Raw genomic sequence first — 13749 nt, 5'->3', positions numbered from 1 at the left:
GTAGAGATTACTTAAAAATAAAATCTTAAAAAAAAAAAATCACCCTCAAAAGGCAAATGGGAAAAAGTATTGGACAAGAGCTAAATTATCTTCTGCCAAACAAATAGACAAAGAACAAGAACAAGCAGTTCACAAAGATACACAAGAGACTCGATCTCAATAATTTTTAAAAATATAAATTAAATCAGGTTATTCTTCACCTATAAGATTGAGTAATATTTGTAAGACTGATTAATACCAGTGTTGGCATGTACAAAAGAGAAGTCGGCACTCACATATAGTTGGGTAAGAGTATAGATCATAAATTGGTACAACCTTTGGGAATAGGTGAATTACCTATTAATTTTTTTTTTTTTTTAAGATTTTATTTATTTGACAGAGAGAGCGAGAGAGAGAGTGCGCACAGCAGGGGGAGCAGCAGAGAAAGAGGGAGAAGCAGGCTCTCTGCTGAGCAGGGAGCCGGTGCGGGGCTCAATCCCAGGACTCTGGGATCACGACCTGAGCTGAAGACAGACACTTAACCACCTGAGCCACCCAAGCGCTCCCTCCTTTTTTTTTTTTTTTTAAGATTTTATTTATTCATTTGATGGAGGAGGGTGGGAATTACCTATTAAATTTTTAAATGGTCATACTCTCTCACCCAATATTCCACCTTTAGTATTTGATCTCTAGTTTAGTTTTTGGTTTTAGGTATTACTTCAATATTTTTGAAAAGAATTAAAAATTGCAAATAACTAAATTATTTATCAAGAAAGGATCAGTTAAATCCTTTTTTAAATTGTGGTGCATCTGTAGAAAAGAATATTATACAGCCATGAAAAAGAATTAAATAAATCTTTATTACTGACATGGTGTTCACAATATTGAGGGGAGAAGGACAAGTTGCTGAAATAGAGAATATTATTTTTTGTTTTTAAAATATATATAATTAACTTAAGCATAGAAAATAAAATGTGGGAAGAACAGCTGTTAACTCTCATACCTCTTTGAGAGTAGATTAAGGGAAGCAATGAATTTTCTATATTCCATAATTCTCATACATTCAACTACTCTGAAGATTTTTCCCTTCATGATTCCAAAAACACTGCCAACGTTTTAAATCCTTGCAGGCTCAGTTACATGTACGATACTGTGCACGTCATTCAAGACTAAGACATTTTAGAAAGTTGTTCCATAAGCACTCTCTGATTCTCATAGAATTTATACTCTATCACAAATCTGGCAATTAATCCTAACTACAAAATGGTATCTCTTGGGCTTTTTTGAATGAAGGGTTATGACCAGATCAATTTAAAAAATATAAAAATAAAAACTGCCGCATTATTTACAACAGCCAAACCATGGAAGCAGTCCAAGTATCCACTGATAGATAAATGGCTAAAAAAGCTGTGGTGTGTGTGTGTGTGTGTGTGTATATACACACCAATATGTATTGGTGTATACACACACCCAATACCAATGGCATATTATTTAGCCATTACAAAAAGAATGAAATCTTGCCATTTACAACAACATGGATGGAGCTAGAGAGTAGAGTACTAAATAAAACAAGTCAGTCAGAGAAAGACAAAAACCATAAGATTTCACTCCCATGCATAATTTAAAAAACAAATGAGCCAAGGAAAAAAGAGAGAGAGAAACCAAGAAAGAGACTGTTAACTATAAAGAACAAACTGATGGTTACTGGAAGGGAGGGGAGTTGGGTGGGGGGATGGGAGAAAAAGGGGATGGGGGTTAAAGAGTACACTTATCATGATGAAAAAATAAAATAAAATAAAATAAAATGGTAAGATCAAACCCTTATTTGTTACATTCACATGTGTATGTTGCCTCCCTCTGCCCTCTATTCTGCTTCCTCTCCACCTCTTCACTACCATACAAGGCCACACCACTGATTGCCTGTACCATTCCATTAGCCTTGTATAGTCTTTCAGCTTCTCATCTCATTCCTCCAATCCGTCTTCTATATATAGTCAGAACTACTTGTCTAAGACACATCGGATCACGTAACTTCCTGACTTAAAGTTCTTTAATGGCTCCTAGGCTACCTACAATAGTATAACAAATTCCTTGCCATGAAGTACAAGGTGCCTCATGATATGGTGCCCTGCATGACTCTCCAGCCTCATCTCTTGCCCCTCCCTACAGCTCACCCTCCAACCACTATGAACTACTGGCAGTTGCCAAAATGTTAATGCTGGTTCTCTCAATAACTTTGTGTTCTCTCTGAAATGTCCCCGCTACTTGGAAGCACCTAAGCCTTTTTTCAAGCCTCCACTGAAGCATCTCTTCTTTTATAAAGGCTTTCAATTGATCTCTCCACTCCCAGAACCTATGAAATGACCCCTCTTTCCCTGTTACATAAAAAACTTGACAGCACTTGTGTATTTAGATGTAACTTGACATTTCCCAAGTTACATAAAAAACTTGACAGCACTTGTGTATTTAGATGTTCAACTCCTGCTAGCCTTTAAGAGTGCGGACTGTTATTCCACTAATCCCTAGTACCTAACAAGGACCTTGGCAAGTATAAGGCATTCAGTAAATGTTCATTGAATACATATAGTAAAAATGAATAACAATTTGTACCTTGGACTCTTGGACTCTAATTCATACCTTGGGAGAGAGACTTCTCCTTAATCCCAACAATGCTGTGACTGCTTAAAACATGTTTGGAAAGTCTTTCTTGGAGTGGCCTTCAAAGCCAATTTTTAAGCAATGCAAGGTAGTGGCTCAATATTTACTTTTAATTAAGCAAAACTATTTCCAGCTCTATTATCTTGGACTACTTAGTTTTAGTTCCAAATGATTTAGATTAGCTCTTAAAAGCAAATTAATCTTTAAAATATGAACATTTGCCACTGCTGAAGAGATCTAAGACTGTGCCACAGGCTCCAAGATAAGCGGCTTTTCCAAAATGCTTTGTATAGTATGAGTCATTGAAAAGAATTTATACCCTGCCAAGGTGACCACTGTAAAGAGAATGCTCATTCTGCTGTGGAAGCTGTTTTCTAAAGAAATCCAGGATCAGGGGCGCCTGGGTGGCTCAGATGGTTAAGCATCTGCCTTCGGCTCGGGTCATGATCCCAAGTTCCTGGGATTGAGCCCCACATTGGCTCCTGGCTCAGCGGGGAGCCTGCTTCTCCCTCTGCCTCTCCCCCTGCTCGTGCTCTCTCCCTCTCTGTATCTCTGTGTCTCGAATGAATAAATAAAATCTTAAAAAAAAAAAAAAAAAAAAGAAAGAAATCCAGGATCCCTAGAACAGTGAAATCCCATATAGCAGAAATTGTAATGAGAGTGACAAAAGTCCATGAAATGGGTTTTCAAATAATGCTTACCATAAAACAACAAGAGCCTGTTGTTCTACAGGTGGCCACCAGTCTCTTGCTCGAGCACACTCAGGGCATGCGGGAGTGGGAAGAACAGGAAGCAAGGCTCAGAGGTTGGTTCCAGCCCTGCTCTGATTCTAATCTGCATAACTTGGGGCACATTAGAGAGCCTTCTAGGCCTTGGGTTTTTGTTTTTTTTTAAAGATTTTATTTATTTATTTGAGAGAGAGAGAGCGTGAAGAAGAGAACAGAAGCAGGGGGAAGCAGCAGAGGGAGAGAAGGGAGCCTGATGAGCAGGGAGCCTGATGTGGGGCTCGATCCCAGGACCCTGACATTATGATCTGAGCCAAAAGCAGACAGTTAACTGACTGAGCCACCCAGGCACCCTGGTTTTGTTTTTTTTTTTAAGATTTTATTTACTGGGGGGGAGAGAAAACGAGTGGGGGGAGGGGCAAGAGAGAGGGAGAAGCAGATTCCCTGCCGAGTGTGGAGCCCAACGCGGAGCCTGGTCCCAGGACCCTGAGATCATGACCTAAGCCAAAGTCAGACACTTAACTGACTGAGCCACCCAGCTCATTTCTTTTCATAAAGTAATTGAAATAAATACCTGAGGATTCATTTAATTCTAAAATAATCCCTCTTTTCCTTTCTTCCCCTCTCTACATCCACTCAGCAGAGAGATGCATTTTAAAAGAGCAACGGAGGGGCGCCTGGGTGGCTCAGTCGTTAAGCGTCTGCCTTCGGCTCAGGTCATGATCCCAGGGTCCTGGGACGGAGTCCCGGCTCCACGGGAGGCCTGCTTCTCCCTCTCCCACTCCCCCTGCTTGTGTTCCCTCTCTCGCTGTCTCTCTCTCTCTGTCAAATGAATAAATAAAATCTTTGGAAAAATAAATAAATAAAAGAGCAACGGAAATCTCTAATAAATAAGCCACGAAAGAGCTATCTAGGAGTGGGCTCAATCCTCACTAATTGGGGGAGAGGAAAAGGTGATTTATGAATATCAACTCTGCAGCAACTACCCACCCATACCCCATCTCTACTGCAATCAACACTAACTGGGGGCTCAATCAGAAATTTTAAAAAGCGGGGACACGTGGGTGGCTCACCTGGTTAAGTGCCAGACTCTTTGATTTCGGCTCAGGTAGTGATCTCAGGGTCGTGAGATTGAGCCCCGTGTCGTGCTCCGTGCTCAGCACAGAGTCTGCTTGAGATTCTGTCTCCCTCTACCCCTCCCTCCGGTCATCGGTCACATGCTCTCTGTCTCTCTCTCTCTCAATAAATAAATAAATAGGTAAATAAATAAATAAATATTTTTTAAAAAAAAATTAAACAAAAATTTAAAAAATGAATTTTGGTTTTCTAAAAACAGAAGGCTTCTTGTTTTACTATTTTAAGTTTCCCTAGTTGTAAGCTCTTTGAGGGCAGGAATGTGGCCATTTACATTCCTTTGCATTCTCCACAGGACCTACAAGAAGTAGTAATTAGTTCAGTGAATGTATGCTGATTGACAGTACTGTCCTTATTTGTTTACATATCAATCTGCTCCACCAAACTGAAAACTTTGAGGAGGAGTGATGTGTTTTCCCCCATCTTTGAATTCCTAGTACCTAACACAGCCTAGGCCGGTGCATTTCAGCTGGTACTGTTACTCACTCAATTACCCAATATCAGAGTGCTTCTGCAGCGATATTAGGTGCAGGGGATATAAAAGTGACTAAGACAGATGTATACAGTCCCTGCTTTCAGGGAGCTCACATTCTAGTGGAGGAAAAGAGACAACGAAAAGGTAACAAATCAGGTATTCCCTGATTTTCAAAAAGTGCTCTGAAGAAACCTAGCAGAATATGCAGCTAAAGGATAACGGGGGGAAGCTCCTAATGGGAAGCTCCGGAAAGATAGCTCTAGAGAAGCGGTATGTGGTTAGAAGTGGGCAATGTGGGTGGACAGATGGCGCATTTAGGGAAAGCAGCCCGGGATGGGAGAGGGGGTGTTAGGGGTGAGCACTTCTCCCTATGGCAGGATATGCCCCCAAATGCCCTGGGACAAGAGCGGTTAGGAAATTACTATGAGGCAATGTTATCTCAGGGAGTATGGAAAAAAAAAGCCTGCTGGTCTCCCCAAGTCATCCCTAAAATATCGCTGCTAAAATTACTCACTGGCCTCACCGACACCACATCCACCTCTGTGGTGCCCCATCTCCCCACTAGATGTCGGCACCAAGTTCACATTTCACACTCTTGAGCTCAAGGTTTTCATCACTCCACCTCTGCCCCAAGAGCCCTTTTTTCATCTCTGCCTCATGGCCCACCGCTGCCCAAGCCCATCTCTCATCAGCCTTGTTGTCTCCTTGCCACCCATCAACCACAAGTTTAAGAGCACAAGAAATACCATAAGGACACGCAGAAAGAGTTTCAGCACCAGAGGGACGTGGATGAAGAACAGTGGCAAACAGACAAGCTGCATTTGGGCTCTGGGAAGCAGGCTCCTCTGTTCTGCTAGAAGAATCCCAAACTAGAAGTTAGAGGACCTAATCTCGATTCTGCCACCAACTTTTAAAAATGGTTCCATGAGCAAGCCACATTCCTCTTTCAAAGCCTCCCTTTCTAAAAAATGAAGAGGGTGAGAGAGAAGACACCTAATGTCTCCTATGCTTTGCTTCTCTAGAAACCAAGAGTTGAAGTGAAATCACTGGAAATTTTAGAAGGGAGAACTACAAACAGCCAGTGTCAAACTCAAAAACTGGGTTTGCTAAAATAAACAATGGTAAGTCAGCACTGTGGGGTAGAATAATAATAGTGCTGGAGGAGATGATGGGTTCAAATCCTGGTTCTGCATACTAGACACCTCCTAATGTCTCTTCCTTATCCAAAAAATAGGGCTAAAAATAAAACCTATCTCTTAAGAATTGTTTCAAGAAATAAGTACGATAATCTACATAGAACACTCAGTATGAGGTAAGCATGCGATAAAATGACAGTTATTACTATTAACAACATGACTGCTTACTGTGTGTCAGACACTAAGTTCTCACTGAGGCTCTCTCTCTTCCATGCTACACATAACAAATCAAAACTCCAGGGGTGGGGCCCAGGAATCTGTTTATGTAATAAGATCCCCAGAGGATTCTGAGAACCTGCTGGATTTGGCAAACACTTCCCTGGAGCACCACGTCAATTCAGTTGCATCTTACTTACTTACCTAGTGCATTGCTGATCTGCTTATCCAGAATTCTCAACAAGGCATAACCTGGTACAAGGCTACTTCAAGATCTCACTTAACTAACTCCTACTGAACTCTAGGCACCCTTCCACACGTACCACTTCACCCTAGCATGTCCAAAGTAAAACAAACTGCCAGCCCAATTTCCTAAATCAGCGTTTCTAAAAATAAAGTTCAGGTAAGACGGATAATATGGAAGGGGATGTTAGGTGGGATGCAGACTGCTTTTCTTAATAGTCACATATTTCCTAAGACCTTTCCATTTAAAAAGGTACCTTCTCCCTGCCCTAGGTGTGTGGAGTGGGGTGGAGGACCACCCTGCCCTAGGGGTGTGTGGTGGGTGTCTTTATGATAATCACCTGTGACCAACAAAGAATAATTACCCCCTAAAAAGGAAGTAAGCCATTGAAGGTGTTATCAATAGAGATGTCAAAAGGATTTAAGTTCCCTGGTTAGCTTTCTATAAAAAACGAACCCTAAAGGCCCTCGTTGGCAACCCCGTGGCAACCCTGTCAGGACCCCTCTCACTCTTGAGAGCTTTTTCTGTATCTTCACTTAATAAACTTCCATCGCTTTACTCACAAAAAATAAAAAAATAAAAATAAATAAAAATAAAAAGGTACCTTCCATTTTAATATAAAAGCACAGACCCTGAAACCATACTACCTAGTATCCCAGCTCTGCCATTGGTTAGTTTATGATCTCGGGTAAGTTATTTAATCTCTGTATTTCCTAACTGTAGAACAGATTGATAATAAGACCTATAGTGTTTACCTCATAGGGTTATTATGAGAATTAAATAAGTTATTATATAAATTGAAGAGCTTAGACTAAAACTTGGCAAATAAGCTTTATATATTAGCTATTACTATTGTTATTCATGGCAAAAAGTACTGGTGTTCCATTTACATAGTGATTTAAATGTTCCCTTTAAAATTACCTTAAAAATGAGTTGATTTTAAGAATATATAAAGTCAGGGGAGCCTGGGTGGCTCAGTCAGTTAAGTGTCTGCCTTCAGCTCAGGTCATGATCCCAGGATTCTGGGATTGAGTCCCGCATCAGGCTCCTTGCTCAGCAGGGAGCCTGCTTCTCCCTTGCCTGCCTTGTGCTCTCTCTCTCTCTGACAAATAAATTAATAAAATCTTAAAGAAGAAAGAAAGAAAGAAGGAAAGAAAGAAAGCAAGAAAGAGAGGGAAGGAGGGAGGGAAGGAAGGAAGGAAGGGAGAGAAAGAAAGGGGGGCGCCTGAGTGGCTCAGTCGTTAAGCGTCTGCCTTTGGCTCAGGTCATGATCCCGGAGTCCTGGGATCGAGCCCCACACTGGGCTCCCTGCTCAGCAGGGAGTCTGCTTCTCCCTCTTCCACTCCCCCCCTGCTTGTGTTCCTGCTCTCTCTCTCTGTCAAATAAATAAATAAAATCTTTATTAAAAAAAAAAAGAAAGAAAGGAAGGCGGTCTCATATGCAGAAAGCTCTCAGTTGAAAGAAGGTAAGGGGTGGGAACAGGGGAAGAACTATTTCTAAGCTTTATGATGCTTTTCTAAAGCCTGGAAAACATAACTCTGGGTTGCTTCTGACTTAGTGCTAAGAAAATAGAGTAAACAAAACTAAGTACACAGTCCAAGGTAATATATTGGTGCACAGTTTCACTTAAAACCATGATGACTCAAAAGGACAAGCAAAAAGAAAGAAAATGGGAAAAGAAAATTCTTAGTACCTGGACATAAGTCAGTCCAATGCAGGAGGAGAATATTTCCCCATCTGCACAGAAATTATCTAAAACCCATCTTTGCACTTATGTAGATGAACTCTATTACTTATTCTTTGACTGTGGCATCTCTTCCTAATTGTACATTTTCTCTAAAATCCTGACTATAAGCCCACCAACACACAACCCACTTCTCTGAGCTAGTTTCCACTTGCTCCTCTTGATATCCTTCTTTTCTCTAGCTTAACTGACTCCACCCACTTTCCAGTAACCCCCCACTGTATTTCCCACCTTCAGGCTTTTATGTTACTTCTGCCTGGAATGCTCTGCCAGTCCACCTGCATTTCTACAAGTCCAAATTCTACCATATAATGGAGAGGCAATATAATGAAGTGTTAAGATCAGGAACTCTGGAGCTAGAGTGCCTGAATTCTTATCCTTGCTCCACCATTCACTAGCAGAGTGCCCTAGGAATGCCACCTAACTCTCTGCACCTCAACTGCCTCATCTGAAACCAGTGATAATTACAGTAAATCACCTGAAGGCGTTGTGGTCAAAATGAATGGGTTAATACATGGAAGGGGCTTAGAGCATGCCTGGCACATAGTGAAAGTGTCAGTGATTATGACAGTAACAACAGACGATGATGATGATGATGATGATGATGATGTGAAGGCTTGGGTCATATGCTCCCTCCTCCACAAAGCATTCCCTGAACCTTCTGTCTGGAAGAAATCATTATCTCCTTTGAATTCCTATAGTACTTTCAACTGTCACCTCTCTTAGAACACTTCTAATTTTATATTATTTACACATATGTTGTCTCCCTTACTCAACTTTAACTTTCCTGAGAGCAAAATCCACTTCTGATGTGTCTCTTTATCACCTACAGCTCCTAATACAATGCCCTGATCATAGTATCTACTCAAACATTTGTAAACGGTTGGATGTTTGGTCACGAGCAGGACGTTTCCGCCAGCATGCAGAGCCTCAACCATTCTTACCACAACATCTTCCAAGATTTTAGTAGGGCAAGGTCTGGAATGAAATTCAAAGTGTTCATCCTCTGATTTCTTCTTTGACTCCCGCTCCTGGATTCTCTTCTCAATTTCCAAATCAAAGCCAATAGGCTGAGTGGGTGGCTTCACAGGTGGTTTCTTGGGCAAGATGGGCCCACCTTCAAGAATTCTGGGATCAAGTTCCCGTGCTTTGAATTTGTATCTGTAAGATGAGAGTTTAAATGACAACCACAAAAAAAATTTTGTTAATAAAATAAAAGCTATACAAACAACAAAGTAGGCCAAAACAGAAAAACAGTAATTATTATGATTACCCAAGCATAGCAAAATTTCAACTCTCTCCATAGTCTTTGTCTCTACCTCCAGAGCAAAGAATTAAGGAGCCAGTTCTAACATTCCCACCACTTTAAAGATTGGGGTTTCTCTTCCCAGAGGAAGCTGCCCCTCCTCAAAAGAAGTACAAAAAGCAATGAAAGCAGAATACAGGAGACAAACTCCAGTGCTGACCACATTATGTTCCAGTTTCCTCCACCAATAATAGCTGTAATGAGCCCTTGGGTAGCCATAAAGGGTGGCATCTACCTAAACGAAGTTCAGAGGACACTCCTTAATTAGAATCCTGAGTAAGTTCTCCCACCCCAACCTCTGCATTCGTTTTTTTACCAGTTTATACTCCAGGATATCTCCATATTCCCACTTCTAATTTTTTAATCATTGAGGCAGGGGCACAGACTATAGAGAGCCTGTAACTCAAATGTCATAAATTCCAATGGCAAGAAAAACAGCAACTATCCCCATTATAGAACTGAAAAGAAAACAGGTACTTGGAACTCTTCCTCAAATACTGCGATGGGACTTACTGTTGCAGTTTCTCGAGCTCCTCTGCCTCCTGATCCGCTGCACTTTTGCAGGTCACAGGCCTTGTGCGCTGTTTGGTTTGCAACACAGGAGTCTGTGGGTCTCTGGATATCTTGACCACAGCAGATTTGGAGGGTAACAGAGCTATAAAGCAAGACCAAGACATTCACCTAGCTCTCCGAGACCCTGTTTACTGTAGGTGCTGACTCGGCTAGGCAGCCCATGATGCCAAATCAGAGTGGCTGCTCTCCACACTCAGCTCATGTCAGCCAACCTGACAAACATGCAGCCCCTTCTCGCCAGTCACTCTTTATTGAGGAGTATGATGAAGGCTGTCTTTGGGTAAACTCTACTATCATTTTCTGAACTTAAAATCCATTTGTGTCTGATGGAGTCATCACTGCATAGGCATGTGCTGCCTTTCTATTGATAATGCCAACTATTTTGGTTGTTATTGACACATAAGATTGTTGCTTATTCCAGCTTTAAAATAAGGCCTTTCTAAAGATCAAGTATTAACTCCCAATTTTGTGAATTCTCTAAAAGCATCTATATCAAAACACCAAGAACACCTCTCACAGAAACTCAAATAGAGAAAGTAAAAAAAACTATGTCAAAGCATCAATCTTAAGACCTTCACTACCATTCATGGAAAACATTGATTCACCTGACCAGGGCAACCTTGTCAATTTTCATAATTATGTAGAATGAATCCTCTAATTTAGATCTGAACACATAACAGCAGGAGACAGAAACCAAATCTAGGGGCGCCTGGGTGGCTTAGTCATTAAGCGTCTGCCTTTGGCTCAGGTCACGATCCCAGGTCCTGGGATCAAGCCCTGCATCGGGCTCCCTGCTCAGCCGGAAGCCTGCTTCTCCCTCTCCCACTCCCCCTGTTTGTATTCCTGCTCTTGCTCTCTCTCTCTCTGTCAAATAAATAAATAAAATCTTCAAAAAAAAAAAAAAAAGAAACCAAATCTATTTATTTTAGAAATAAGCCAGTCTTCAAGTATACATACAACCGTTACTTATAACTATATAAAGTTTTAAATAAAAATTGCAGAAAATACACCATATACAAAAATAAACTCAAAATGGATTAAGGATCTAAATGTCAGATCTGAAATCATAAAAATCCTAGAAGAGAGCACAGGCAGTAAGGAATTTCTCTGACATCGGCCACAGCAACATTTTTCTAGATCTGTCTCCTGAAGCAAGGAAATAGAAGCAAATATAAACTATTGGGACTACATCAAAATAAAAAGATTCAGCACAGCAAAGGAAACAACAAAACTAAAAGACAACCTATGAAAGGGAGAAGATATTTGCGAACAACATATCCAGTAAAGTGTTAGTATTCAAAATATCTAAAGAACTTATACAATTCAACACCAAAAAACCCCCAATAATCTAATTTAAAAATGGGCAGAAAAGGAGAGCCTGGGTGGCTCAGTCGTTAAGCGTCTGCCTTCGGCTCAGGTCATGGTCCCAGGGTCCTGGGATCGAGCCCCACATCAGGCTCCCTGCTCAGCGGGAAGCCTGCTTCTCCCTCTCCTGCTCCCCCTGCTTGTGTTCCCTCTCTTGCTGTGTCTCTCTCTGTCAAATAAATAAAATCTTAAAAAAAAAAAAATGGGCAGAAGACACGAACAGACACTTCTCCAAAGAAGACATACAGATGGCCAACAGACACATGAAAAGATGCTCAACATTATTCATCATCAGGGAAATGCAAATCAAAACCACAATGAAAGGTCAGTCACCTCACACCTATCAGAATTGCTACAGTCAAAAACACAAGACGGGGGGTGCCTGGGTGGCTCAGTCGTTAAGCGTCTGCCTTCGGCTCAGGTCATGATCCCAGAGTCCTGGGATCGAGCCCCACATCGGGCTCCCTGCTCAGCGGGAAGCCTGCTTCTCCCTCTCCCACTCCCCCTGCTTGTGTTTCCTCTCTCACTGTGTCTCTCTGTCAAATAAATAAAATCTTTAAAAAAAACAAAACAAAACACAAGAGGGGGCACCTGGGTGGCTCAGTCAGTTCAGCGTCTGCCTTTAGCTCAGGTCATGATCCCAGAGTCCTGGGATTGAGCCCCACATCAGGCTCCCTGCTCAGCAGGGAGTCTGCTTGTCTCCCTCTCCCTCCACCCCTACCCCAGCTCATGTTCTCTCTCTCTCTACCTCTCTCTCTCTCAAATAAATAAATCTTAAAACAACAAAAACAAAAAAACGCCCCAAAAAACAAACAAAAAACACATAAGAAACAAGTGCTGGTGAGGATGTAGAGAAAAAAGAACCTTTGCGCACTGTTGGTGGGAGTGCAAACTGATGCAGCCACTGCGGAAAACAGTATGGAGGTTCCTCAGAAAATTAAAAATAGAATTACCATATAATCCAGTAATTCCACTACTGGGTATTTACCCAAAGATACAAAAACACTAATTCAAAAAGATATGTGCACCCCTATGTTTACTGTAGCATTATTTACAATAGCCAAATTATGGAAGCAGCCCAAGTGTCCATCAATAGATGAATGGATAAAGAAGACAAATATACATGTACACATACACACACACACACACAAACACTATGGAATATTACTCAGCCATACAAAAAAAGGAAATCTTGCCATTTGCAACAGCACAGTTGGACCTACAGTATAATGCTAAGTGAAATAAATCAGTCAGAGAAAGACAAATACCATAAGATTTCACTCATATGTGGAATTTAAAAAAACAAAACAAACAAAAGAAAAAAGAAACAAACCAAGAAACAGATTCTTAACTATAGAGAACAAACTGATGGTTACCAGAGGGGAGGTGGGTGGAGGGATGGGTGAAATAGGTGAAGGGGATTAAGAGTACACTTATCATGATAAGCACTGAGTAATGTAGAGAATTGTTGGCACACATGAAATTAATAAAACACCTATGTTAACTATACTGGAATTTAAATTTTTTTTTAAATTGCAGAAAATAATTTTTCTTTCTATTTACCAGGAACAAGATTCTAAAAGCAGGGCATATCAGACTCTAAAAGTCATATATTAACCAAAAAAAAAATAAATAAAATAAAATAAAAGTCATATATTATTTGGAAAGTCATGTTTAATATTTAAATTTCTGTTAGAATAAAAAAAAACCATTTCATTATTTTTCTAATCTAAAATTTGACAAATGACTACAAACCTGCCAGCATTTACATCCATTCCTCTCTCTTCCACCCTCCCTTCAAAGAACAAGCACTCCTCAAGAGCTAAGTATCCCTCCCCTACCTGCTCATGCAGGTATCAATCACTGGTTATCTCCTTTCTGCTCCGGATCTTCAACTGCTTTCACTGCCAGGGACTTCTCAGGTCAAAGACATGTTCTACCTATCTCCCCGCTCTCTTGACTCTTACATCCCCCTCTACATTCATAGTACTTACCATAATTTGTAATGATCTATTTCTCTCTCTCACTGAGTTAGAGACTTGCTATTGAGCAGCACCAAGTCCATTTTATTCACTGCTATACCCCCTACACCCAACAGTGCCTGGTTTGCAGTGGTAAAGTTTGTTGAATGGCTGAACAAAAGCACATAACCCTGAATGAATGGAATGCTTTCATTTTCTATAGGTCACTAGCT

The 13749-nt window shown here is 40.8% G+C and overlaps 1 protein-coding gene across 5 annotated transcripts in view; it reads right to left on the bottom strand.

Annotated features, from left to right (window-relative positions):
• The window catches only part of TPX2 (TPX2 microtubule nucleation factor), a 57961-nt gene that overhangs the window by 11426 nt on the left and 32786 nt on the right, over positions 1–13749 (bottom strand). For all 5 annotated transcript variants that reach the window (XM_032419258.1, XM_032419262.1, XM_032419261.1 and 2 more), the window contains 2 exons: positions 10131–10272; positions 9256–9472 (listed from right to left, as the gene is read on the bottom strand). In XM_032419258.1, coding sequence (XP_032275149.1) covers positions 9256–9472; positions 10131–10272 — 359 coding nt within the window. The remainder of the gene's footprint in view (positions 1–9255; positions 9473–10130; positions 10273–13749) is intronic.

The sequence above is a fragment of the Phoca vitulina genome, unplaced genomic scaffold (genome assembly GCF_004348235.1).
Source record: "Phoca vitulina isolate PV1807 unplaced genomic scaffold, GSC_HSeal_1.0 scaffold22, whole genome shotgun sequence".
Lineage (NCBI taxonomy): Eukaryota > Metazoa > Chordata > Mammalia > Carnivora > Phocidae > Phoca > Phoca vitulina.
This window is presented reverse-complemented; position numbering and strand designations above follow the sequence as displayed.